The sequence below is a fragment of the Dipodomys merriami genome, unplaced genomic scaffold (assembly GCF_024711535.1).
Source record: "Dipodomys merriami isolate MVZ:Mamm:240054 unplaced genomic scaffold, mDipMer1.0.p SCAF_33, whole genome shotgun sequence".
In the NCBI taxonomy this organism is placed as follows: Eukaryota; Metazoa; Chordata; class Mammalia; order Rodentia; family Heteromyidae; genus Dipodomys; species Dipodomys merriami.
The window spans coordinates 11,005,746-11,017,821 of record NW_027204826.1 but is presented as its reverse complement, the minus strand read 5'-3'; the positions used below and the strand labels follow the sequence as shown (position 1 = coordinate 11,017,821).

The 12,076-nt window shown below is 45.9% G+C and overlaps 1 protein-coding gene across 2 annotated transcripts in view; it reads right to left on the bottom strand.

Moving 5' to 3' along the window:
- Positions 1-12,076, bottom strand: part of Adamts17 (ADAM metallopeptidase with thrombospondin type 1 motif 17) — a 147,824-nt gene that overhangs the window by 100,788 nt on the left and 34,960 nt on the right. For both annotated transcript variants that reach the window (XM_070043144.1, XM_070043145.1), the window contains exons 5-7: positions 10,800-10,883; positions 10,057-10,214; positions 8,412-8,455 (exon numbers count right to left, since the gene is read on the bottom strand). In XM_070043144.1, the coding sequence (XP_069899245.1) occupies positions 8,412-8,455; positions 10,057-10,214; positions 10,800-10,883 (286 nt within the window). The remainder of the gene's footprint in view (positions 1-8,411; positions 8,456-10,056; positions 10,215-10,799; positions 10,884-12,076) is intronic.

Genomic DNA, 12,076 nt, shown 5'->3' with positions numbered 1-12,076 from the left:
TGTAATGGTCCACAGACAGCACCAGCTGGGAGGTCCCAATGCTCCAGAGAGATGAACAGTCTAACCATGCAAGGGACACCTACATCATCGCATCCATCGTGGGTGTGGCCACTGTGTGAGGACCAGAGCCACTGGCACCTAACACTTTCTTCAGGTTCAAAATGAGGAAGGACAGAATTCTGAATGCAAGTTTTTATTGTTCTAGTGATGGCACCTCATGGGTAATAATAATAACTTGGAAGAATCATTTACCAAAATAGACTTGTACGCCCACACGTGCACAAGTGCGTGCACGGAAATCTGTCTTTGTAGGAGAAGCAAAGGCCATTGTTTACAGTGCAACCCCCAGACACAGGTGTTCTGGCTGCCTGGGGACCCAATTAGGAAGCCATCACTCTGTCTCCCGGCAGGCAGGGGACAAGAATGATCCTTGGCGGAGGAAGCCAAGAGATTAGTAGCACTGAGAGGTCGGCCTTGGAAGGCAGCCACACAATTTTCCCAGTGTTGAAAACCCTCTTGGCACCAAAAACATTTGTGAAGGTGGAAAACCCTTCCTATCAGAATGCACACGGAGCCCACACATCCTAAAAGGCAAATAACCCACAACAGTCTTTAAATAAAATCCTTCCACGGGGGCAGTTTGAGTGCTTTCTATCTAACTATGGCGGGCTTCATTAGTTCCAGGACTGTGTTACATTAGGGCCTACGTTGCTTTACATTTTGAACTGAAGCCATTCATCACAGACGGTGAATTCTCAAAGGCGCACTACTTCTCATCAGATAATCCAATGGCACGTTTAATTGAGGCTTCCATGTATAATGCCTCTTGGCAATGACCCTTGTAGCTAACACTCCAGCTCATTCTCATTGCTTTAAAAGCATTTCCCAGTGTGTCTGGCCTTCTGGAACTCAGTCACTGAGACTTTACCAAACAGTAATGGCTTTCTTACAGGAACGGCTTATGTCACTCATACACTGGTTGAGCTGGGAGAGGAGAATCCTGGTGAGTTAGTGCTGGTGATCTTTGCTTCTTTCTCCACTGACTAGACCTGCAATCCAGCCATTTTTGTGAAGGTGACAGTAGCCGATCTCTAACTGGGGATTAAGAAGTTCTCTTGGTGGGCACTGGTGACTCAAGTCTGAATCCTAGCTATGCTGGAGGCTGAGATCTGAGTTTTGTGGTTCAAAGGTAGCCAAAGCAGAAAAGTCTGTGAGACTGTTATCTCCAATTAACCACCAAAAAGCAGGAAATGGAGGTATAGCTCAAGCAATAAGAGTGTTAGACTTGAGCAGAAAAACTAAGGGACAGACCCCGAGTTCAAACACCAGTACTATCACACACACACACACACACACACACACACACACACACGCACACACACACACACGCACACACACACACACGCACACACACACGCGCGCGCGCACACACACACACACAGTCACCCTCTTCCATGGGCAAGATGCCAAGGGCTTCACATCATTTCACACTGCCAGTGGTGTCCACTACTCAGGGGTGCAGGACAGGTGAAGGTCACCAGTCCAAGGTCACATACTGGTAAGGAACCTATCTGCCCCTAGAAGGTGACTTCTTTTGCTCTTTCTTCCTTGCCCCCATCACCCCTGAACTCTTAGCTCCTCCTAACTCTTACACACACACACACACACACACACACACACACACACACACACACACACAGGGTGTGTAACACTGGATGTGGAAGAACGCAATTCCTTGGTCCAACACAGTGACTCTTAGCGAATTCCTCTTCCAAGATGAAAACCTCTTGGGGTTGTGACTTTATCTCAAAACTTATGTTTATTTTGGCAATGGGAGCCCCATGGCAAGGCTGCAGTCGGCCGGCCCCTGGGACTCCCCTGGCTGCTTCTCTGCTGCTGTCTCTCTGGGAACCTTTCCACTTAATCAGTGGCTGAGCCAGGGTGGAGAAGGACAGGCCATCCCGCTGCTCCTGACCCTGCCCTTCCCTACCCGCACCCCCCCCCACCGCCATGCACAGCTGTTTAGTCCTGTTTAATTTCGTTACCAAGGGGTACAGGAGACAATAGAAAAGATCTGGAGTATTTGGAAGCCAAACAAGACGAAAGAAAAGAGCAGGAAGTGGAGGGAGGAAGCATTATGTTCCACTGGTTTTTGAGAAAAATCTCATAATAATGAAGCAAATTATTGAAATGCCATGGGGGGAAAAGCAGAGAACCCTGGGCTGTACAAGACATCCATGCCATACTTCCCCCAGCAGCAAAGCAAGGGAGAAGGGGCAGACAGAGAGCTGCCTAAAGAGGCAGGGGACTCAATGACGTTCAGTTACTCTCCTATCTACACAGACACAAGCAAGATTCTGTTGGTCAGAAAAGCCATACCCCGGTGTCTGCCATAGGAAGGAACTTGAGTTCCAGTGTTTCCCATCTTGGTTTGGGGTTTGTGTGTGTGGTCCTAGGAATTGAACCCAGGGCCTTATGCATACTAGGTAAGTGCTCTACCACTCAGTTACACCCCCATAGCCCATACCATGGCTTTTCTCATGTAGCTGCTGGCACCAAGCTTTGCTAAGTATTCAAGTTCAGGTCCCTACCCAACACACACACACACACACACACACACACACACACACACACACACACACACACACACACACACACACACACACACACACACACACACACACACACACACACACACACACACACACACACACACACACACACACACACACACTCCACCTCTAGAGTTAAGGTTTCCTATCTCTTGGTGCATCAGCCTCCCCAGAGCACCTGTGAATGCAGAGAGGGCTGGACAGACTCCCAGAGATCATAATGCAGAGGGTTCTGGAGGAAGCCAAGGCTGTAATTCTAGAACCTTCCTAACTTTTATTGAAGACTGAAGTCTGGAGTGACCTGAGAGCCATCAGCTTCAGGAACCTCTTTTCTCCACCAGCACAGAGGACTTCAGGGTCCTCTCTGTCACTGGCTGGGCAGAGGATTCTGAAACCAGGCCAACATGAGGCATTTACAGGCGTTCTAGGTCTTTCTCTGCAGACCCTCACATCCTCTCATAACCACCACAGGAGACAGAATTTCCAACCTCTATTCTGTACATCAGGAAACTGACAAGAACAGACAAGTGGATGGCTTGGGCTCCCACTCCTGGCAGCAGAGCTGGGATTTCAACCAGGCTGTACTCAAACCTACCCGTGCCCCTCTTAAAGACCAACACCAAGTCTACAGAACAACTGCTGCGGTGGTGGAATGTCCAGACTGAATCCAATACCTTGGATGATAGTCAAAATCCTAACGACTGCAAAGGTCCCATCACCAGCTCTGTTACCACCTCTAGCCCAGATCCACTGTTAAAGAGTTCTGCATCCCTGGGATGTGACTTGGAAATCCATGTTACACCACTTTCTGTCAAAAAGTAAATGTTTAAGACATGCGCACAGGAATACGAAAGCCACTCTAGATTCATACCACCTATGCCATCTTTTTAAAATGTAGCAAACCATCACACGGAAATAAAGGAACTTCAGCCACAAAAATTACCCTAAGTGTGGCTCCTGGGCCAGAAGCATCAGCACCAGGCCAGCTCAGCCCAGATCCCCAAATACAAAGTCACTGGGAAGGACCTTGTGGTCTTCTAAGGAGCTGTCCAGGCGATTTAAACACGTGCTCAGCTCGCAAGTTCGTTATTAATGTGGATTTCCTATTAACACATTCTGCCACCACCACAGGGTCCAAGAATGATAGATCCAACTGATCATGGGCTAAAACCTCTGAAACCTTTCCTCCTTTATAAGTTGATTTTCTCAGGCATTTTTGTCACAGCAACTAAAAGTTGACTGACATAATTCCTTAAGGGAATGAGAAGCAAGAAGGAACCATTCTTTGTGTGTGGGGGAAAGGTGAAGAAGGCAACCCCCCTCTCCAGCAATAAAGGACCTCTCTCCATGATGAAACACCTCTCTCCAGCAGAGAATTATCCTAGAGCTACAGAGGTTAGCATCTTATCCATGCTTGAACATCTAATGAGTCACTAGGCTTTCTGCCCTGCCAGATGTTGTAGAGGGAAAGTGAGTCAGTGTGGTTGGAAGCAAGAAGACAAGGACATAAGCCACTGCTATCGTAATACACTTCACAAAGAACTTGGGGTAAATCTCATCAGGGTCCAATCCTCAGAGCAGAGGGATAACAAACACTCTTTGGGGAATATGTGCCCCTTCCCCAGCCAATGCATGAGGGGACTGTTTTTGAGCTGAAGGCATCTGGGGGAATTGTCTTTGGGGATGAAGTCTGGACCCCCCCCACAGTCCAGGCCTCCTTGGGACAATCTAATGATAAAATTGATTAGCTTGTCCTCCCTATCTTCCATTAATTTCTCCCCACACTACATTTACCATCCCATAATTTGTTACCCTACAAACTCTGTCAAGATGGTGAGAAGCTCCTAACGCCCTGTGAGTGACTGAGTCATTTCCATGTGTGCCATGCACATAGTACATTTCCATTTGTTTTTCTCTCATTAATCTGCAGGACTCTTGTTTCTGTCTGTCTCATTTGCAGAGTGGCCCCAGCCAATGAACTCAGGATGGATAGAAGGAATTAAAACCATCCATGTTTTCCTCCTCAAGTCCAAGACTACTTTTTAATCTTTCAATGAAATGCTCTCAAAATTCAGGCTCTGTGCCTCATTTGACACCCCCACCTCCACCCCCACCCCCCAGGAGAGGATGCCTGTCACACTGTGGTGTCACAGCTTTGAGACCTCAAGTATCCAAAGTGTCTTTTCAATACTCATAATACTTTCAGCATTTCTGATCATTGACACGCATACAATCACAACAAAACTCCAATCCTAGTGTCTCAACATATTCTTTTCCCCACCCATTCAGCATCCAGTGGTTCACACACTGTGCCTGCTAAATCCCTGGATGGCCTTAGCTGGTCAGTCAGTGAAGAAAGAGCTCCAAGCATGGTTCACTAGAAGTTTAGATGGGGTCAACCTAGACTAGCACACGTCACCTCTGCTCCCATTCCATGGCACTGAAAGCAGTCATGTGGCGATTGATAGGAAGGCTGAGAAATGTAATCACCCAGGGAGGGAAACATGTCAGTGGATATCAGGTGACAGTCTTTACCCTGTTATTCTCCCTCCAGTGAGTTAGTGTCAGACCCTAACCATGACTCAGCCCTGACTCAGCCTTTCCCCAGTCCTGACTCAGCCCTTCCCCAGTCCTGACTCAGCCCTTCCCCAGCCATCACTAAGCCCTTCCCCAGCCATCACTCAGCCCTTCCCTAGCCCTGACTCAGCCCTTCCCCAGCCCTGACTCAGCCCTTTCCCAGTCCTGACTCAGCCCTTCCCCAGTCCTGACTCAGCCCTTCCCCAGCCCTGACTCAGCCCTTCCCCAGCCATCACTCAGCCCTTCCCCAGCCCTGACTCAGCCCTTCCCCAGCCATCACTCAGCCCTTCCCCAGCCACGACTCAGTCCTTCCCCAGCCATGACTCAGCCCTTCCCTAGCCATGATTCAGCCCTTTCCCAACCATGACTCAGCCCTACCCCAACCATGACTCATCTTTCCATATCAGTTGTCAGGAATTTCTGATCCCCACCATCTCCATCTCTCCCAGTAATTGCAAAGGTTGCTTGAACTGAAGCCATCGATAATAGATCCAGATCTGGTCTCTGCCCTGACATAACCTTCTTGCTCTTTCTGAAGCACTCCCATTTCTTAGCTGAAAAAATTGAGGTTAAAAACTCAGAGCCAACTTTTACTTTCACCAGGAGGAGCGGAGGGTTCTTCAGTTCACTGAACCCACAGAGACCGCAGGAGCCTGATGGCCAGTCTGAGGCGCTCAGGCCACCAGCGTTCCTTCCCAAGCTGCAGCTCTGACTCAGGTCACCCACCCCTGACCTGTGCTTCATTCCCAGCAGCACAATGGCTTCAGTGTGACTGACCCCAGGCCTTTCCACTTCAAGTCCAATGCTTGAGCAGTCACTGGGAAAATCAACTTGCGGCTAGACTAAGGTAGTCATTTTAATGCCAGACACAGATGAGGACTGCTCACAGACCCAAAACATTAAGAGAAATTTCAGTAATTCTCAGCTACTCCAAGAGCCAATCTAGACCTGGACTAGTACCAAAGTAACAGAACCTAGCAACTAAAGAGAGACCTGCAAAGCCCCCACGCTGCCAGGTGCCTGACCTTCAGAACCTTAGGGGACTAATTCAGCTGCAGCCCCACTCCTTACAATGCTCTCTCCCCTCTCCCCCTTCTGTTCTCTGGGGCCCAACTTCCTCTCCCATCCCGCAGAGGCTCTTCCCCTTCTTCCTCCCTGCCCTGCCCAGATCCCACCCCAGAGGTCTCCCCATTCCTCCTTCCAAAGGGGGGAATCCCCGCCTCTGAAGATTATTCTCCAGTCCCAATGTCTGAAAAGAAATGATAAAGAATCAAAGATAAAACTTGAGTTGCTGTCATATATATATATGTGTATATATATATACATATATATATATATATATATATAAAACCTGTCGCAAGCTATGCATTACATAAAATTTACCATCTTAATGACTTTAGGTGGACAGTTCAGCGTTGCACAGGGTATGTGCACATCTTGTAAGCCATCCCTACCACCGACCTCCAGAGTTTACATCTTACACAACTGAAACTCTACAGCCATTGGACCAGAACTTCTTCCTCTCATCCCTAGGAACTGCTGTGCAACTTTCTGTCTCTATAAACTTGACTACTCTAGGTACTTCACAAAAGTGGAGTCAGACTGCATTTGCCCTCTGGTGACTGGCTTGTTACAAGAGCTTAAAGCCCTCAAGACTCATCCATGAAGCAGTTGTCAGAATTTCCTATTTCTGTTCTGGTTTTGGTTTTGGAGTTTGTTGTTGTTGTTGTTGTTTTAGAACTACAAGGTCTGAGCCCAGGGCCCTGTGCTTGACGAGTAGGTACCCTACTGCTGAGCCATGTCATAGTCTACTGGATGAGAATACCACATTTTGTTTATCCATTCATCCATTCATTCATTCTGGATATGTGGTGTTTCCACCTTTGGGCTACTGAAAATAATGCCATTACAAACATGAGTATGTAAATTTCATTTATGTTTTCATTCATTCTACTCACTATCCTCAAGCCATGTATAGGACCACCATAAGAAATGAAGGGAGGAAACTCCCTACGACCACCTACCCTGTTGTTAGTTCTCCTTGGACAAAACAGCCCCTGCGGTCTTCTATAAACAGACTCACTCTGACATCCAGACAAGTTGAGTGGCATTTCTATCAATGTTTAAAGCTACATCTGGGAGGGAAGGAAATAGTATACTGAAGAATATATATTTTGCTTTCCCAGCAAGTTTATTAGCAGAGAAATCCAAGCTGGATTTGTGAGACACAATGCCCTAAAATCGACTGGAGGGTACTTTGCTAGTAAGTCTTTTAAGTAGATGGTATATATTTTTTGTAAGTACAATAATGTAGCTGGCCAAAGTCGGCACCCTCATGGCTAGGTACCTGCAAATGGGATTTTTCAAATTGAAAGCTTTCATAAAACATTTCAAGAAAGCACAGAATATGGCCAAAGATGGAAGCATAAATACTAGTACAATAACAGGCAAAAGGATAAGTTTGCTAGGGACCAGTGGCTGTCCAATTTGGTACAACTATTATGTCATTAAATGTTAAAAAAAGGTTTCAGCTATGATAGGCAAAATTGGAAATGCTTTTAGTATTTTTTCTAGTAACAAAATATTCTCTTCCTGTACCCCCAAAAAGTAGCTTCCATTTGAAACTTATGGGAAATCAAGGGCAGGGCCAAGAGAAAATGGAAAAAAAAAAAAAAGAAAAAGAAAGGAAGGGAGAGTTGGGGAACGGGGTGGGGAGGAGAAGGGAGGAAAGAGTTCTGGTGTCAGAATCAGTGCTTTTAGGTGAGAAAGTGACCAGTCTCATGCCAGGTTTGTAGAGGAGAAGGTATTCTGGCTATAGGTTGTCTTAGGCCACTCAGTGAGGAACATCTGCACACAAGAACACAACACACCATTTTCTGTCTCGTGATAACAGCTGTGGCACTCGACAAGAATCCTCTTTTGCCTGTGGATAAAGACACTTGGAACCAAATTCATTCCCCCACTGCTGTGGACACAAAAGCCTGGTGGCTCTACCTCCTTGTTTTACTTTTCGTATCTTCCTTAAGCCTTTGTCTAAAAGCCTCTACCAGAAGCAACTTCAAAACTTTTCAGAAAAAAATATATAACAAAAAACAAAAACAAGTCAAATAGAGTCAACCAAATATTTTCCCAAAGAGGCAACAGAAAACACTGAACTAGTTTGGAGACAGATCTTTCAGGATCTATCAGCACTTTGGGGCATTATTTGAACTCTAAACTTACCAACGGTGTCACAAGGTTCGTCTTTATGAACGCAGAAATCTGTCCTAAGAACAAAACAAAAAAATCATAGGCAAGAGGGACTCCAAAAACGGTGGGGGGGAGGGAACACCTTAATTTACCCTGGTTAGTTATCAGCACCATTTTAGCTGTCATAGGTCATAGTAATGCATCACAAGTAACAATGTTTGCCAAGAGTAACCCATCCATTGCTGAGGGGCAAGAGCTCCACTTACAGCTCAACTATTCTATAACCTAACTGTAAGGAGGTCATGACACTTCCAATAGCTGAAAAAGAAATTTTGGAGTATTTTTTTTCAAGGCATTGCTCAAAGACAATTATCAGCCAATACCATCACCCTGTAGTGGCTTCTACTACACGGGCAGTATCTCCTTTTAAATATAGTCATGACCAAGAATTACATTTACAAGAAGTCAACAGTAAGTCCTTTATAAAAGCCATATTCTTAGCCAACACTGGTGGCTGTAATGCCTGTAATCCTAGTTAAAGAGACTGAGATCTGAGGATCATGGTTTGAGGCCAGCCTGGGTAAGGAAAGTCCATGAGACTCTTATCACCAACTAACTACCCAAAAAGGGGAGCCTGTAGCTCAATTGGGAGCCTTGAAAGAAAAAAAAAGCTAAGGGGCAGTGTCCAGATCCTGAGTTCAAGCCCAGGTACCACCCCAAAAAAGGTAAAATATATAGGATATAATATGTACCAATGTACCATATACTGTCAGTCGCATTAACTGCATTCACACTGTCCTGCAACTGCTCTCCCAACATCTCTAAAACTCAGCTCTCTGTTCCCTTCCCCTCCCCTGGCCCCCTGTGACCAGCCTTCTGCTGTATGTCTATGAACATTACTCCATATGCCTTGAATTAAGTAGCATCATTCAAGTGTTGTCTTCTTGTGACTGCCATATTTCACTCCAAGTTCACCGTTTTGTAGACTGTGTATTTTTAAATGCCTCCAGGTACCAGGTAATAATCTTGCACTGTCTGAGTTGATTTTGTTTACTTGCTCTTGTGGCTGGCCACATGGAAGCTTCCATGACTATAGATGGACATATGTCCCCTCATGTCCCTGATTGTGGGATGGCTGTATCACATGAGCTCTCAATGGTTTGTGTGTGTGTGTGTGTTGGAACTGGGGTTTGAACTGAGGTACTCAAGACTCTGGCTTGGCTTTTTTTTGCTAAGGCTGGCATTCTACCATTTGAGCCACACTTCCACTTTCAGCTTTTTTGGTAATTAATTGGAGATTAAGAGCCTCAAGAATTTGTTTGAAGCCCAGGCTGGCTTCAAACCACAATCCTTAGATCTCAGCCTCCTGAGTAGTTAGAACTACAGGCGTGAGCCACAGGGTACCCCACTAGTATTTTCTTTAATGCAGGGAAGGAGATGAATTCCTTGAAAATTGGTGGCCTAGAATTAGATCATCCCTACTTTTCTAAGATTAATAGGAATAAGAACAGTGAATACTATATTCTAAGCACTAGGATGAGTTCTCACATGCTACTGCTCATTTAATTCTCAGCCCCACTGGGTAAGAAAGCTTGAAGCCCCACAGGTAGGTAAAGACTTTGTTTCCAAGCCGGAATTCCTAACACCACTCTCTCAAAAGATAAATGTCCATGTTTACCTGGTGACAAATACAGCAGCGTCCACAGGGGGCGTGTCATCCTTTCCTCCTGGGACCTGGTTGTTGCCCAGGTACCTCGCGCCTCCATATTCCTCATTCTGCCAGTGACAGAAGCTCTCCAGGGATCGCTCGCCGTGGTGCCCAATATTCAACTTAGCCTGAGAGACACAGAGGGAGACGGTGAGGGAAGCAGATGGCTCGGAGAAGCCCCAGTTCCCATCCTGACCACTGTGTGGAAGGATGAAGATGGCTTCTCACTGACAGCATTTGAGGAGTTGCTGCCTGAGGTTAGAAGGCTAACAGTCTTCACCTGAAGACTGTTATTGAGGACCAGTCAGTCCTTCTCTGATAACAGAGCAATGGACCAAACCCAGCTACATTTCCTCAATCTCCTGCCAAGGGTACCTTGGCTCCTCCCTCCATAGCCACAAAACAATGCAATGGGGGCACAGGGTCCAGGAAGGAAGCCATGCTTTCAAAGCCCTCCTTAAGCTCTGCATGCAGGGAAGCTGGACACAAATGTTCGAGGGCAGAGGGCATGTGCCCAAGCTCAGGGCTCCCTCAAGATTCTCAACCTCCTGCACACACCACGGTTCCAGAACTATCTGCTCTGCTCTTACACACTCAGCACAGACAAAGCCAGGAGGAGGAACTATGCATAGAGGCCCCAAGACCCCTCCTCAGCACTCGACAACAACGGAAGCTTTTGAGAGCTTTCGGTGCGGCCAGGATGGTGGGCTTACAGGTCGTTGCCGGAGCAGAACAAGCTTGGTAACTTGAATGTTGATTTTGATTCCAAGACTCTGGTGCTGAAACATATTGTAAACCTATGGTGAGAGAGAGAAAAAGATACAATTAAAAACTATACAGTGGTATCTTGGATGGAGATTGGGAACAGAGAAACAATACTAGGTTAAAAAAAAACACTAAGGACATCTGAATAAACTGTGGGCAGAATCATATTGTGATGACCCACCAATTGTAATATTAATGTTAAGAAAATACTAAGAATAGGGGAAACTGTATGAGAATTCTCCATCTATCTGCTCCATTTTTCTGGAAATCTAAACCATTCTGAAATACTATTAACAAAAACAGCACATTAAAATTAGTATTAGAATGTAGCTCGAGTTCTCGTTGTACTAAAAAATAGTAATTGTACGTATTTAACTTTCAGTACCCATGGGGAAGGTCTTATTGGAACAAACAACCAAAAAACCCCCAAAACAAAAGTAACCACCCATATGAGAAATAAAACCTAGGTTTTATTTAAAAGTTTTTGAGATCAAAAACTGTTAAAATTCCCCCAAAACAGAATGTAATGAGACTAAAAATGGTAGAGTCATAGAAACTGTGAAATTATGTTTGTTCTCCCTCTTTCCATCTCTCTCTCCTCCCCTTCCCCAAAAAGGTAAGCTGAAAGTTCGTTAGTTGGTCTTGTAAGCCACCTGTGTGAGACAGGTGATTTTTTTTTGGAAAAGAAGAAATGGATCTTAGATGATCCTGGCAGAAACTCCCACACTCCCCATCAGAGAGTCAGCCGTCATGTGCCAGTGGTGACATCTATAACCATCACCACCATCTTCACTGGGGGAAAAGCTCGAGGGGATAAAACCATCTAAGAAGTTAAAAACTCATAGTCAACAATGACCTGATTCAAACCTGGGTTTTGACTAGCCAAAGCACCTACCTCCTCATTCATTCTCTGAAGTCCTTATGCTAACCAAAGAGTGCCACTAAGATAAATCACCGTCACAGCAAAACATGTTCTTCTCAGTTGTGCCCTTGTGACAGTGTGGTTATTATTGTTGGTTGATAAAGGTCAGACCCCAGGGTGGTGATATTGGGGGGTGGTAGGAACTTTCAGAAGAAACCTAGTGGAGGCAGCTAAGAGACCCCCCCCACTTGCTCACTCATTTCTTGGCTCGTGACATAATCGCTTTCGTCGATGCTCTGCTCTTGCCATACCATCTGGGGCCTTCAACTAGAGTCTGACTCAATGAATCTGCCCGATCTTGGC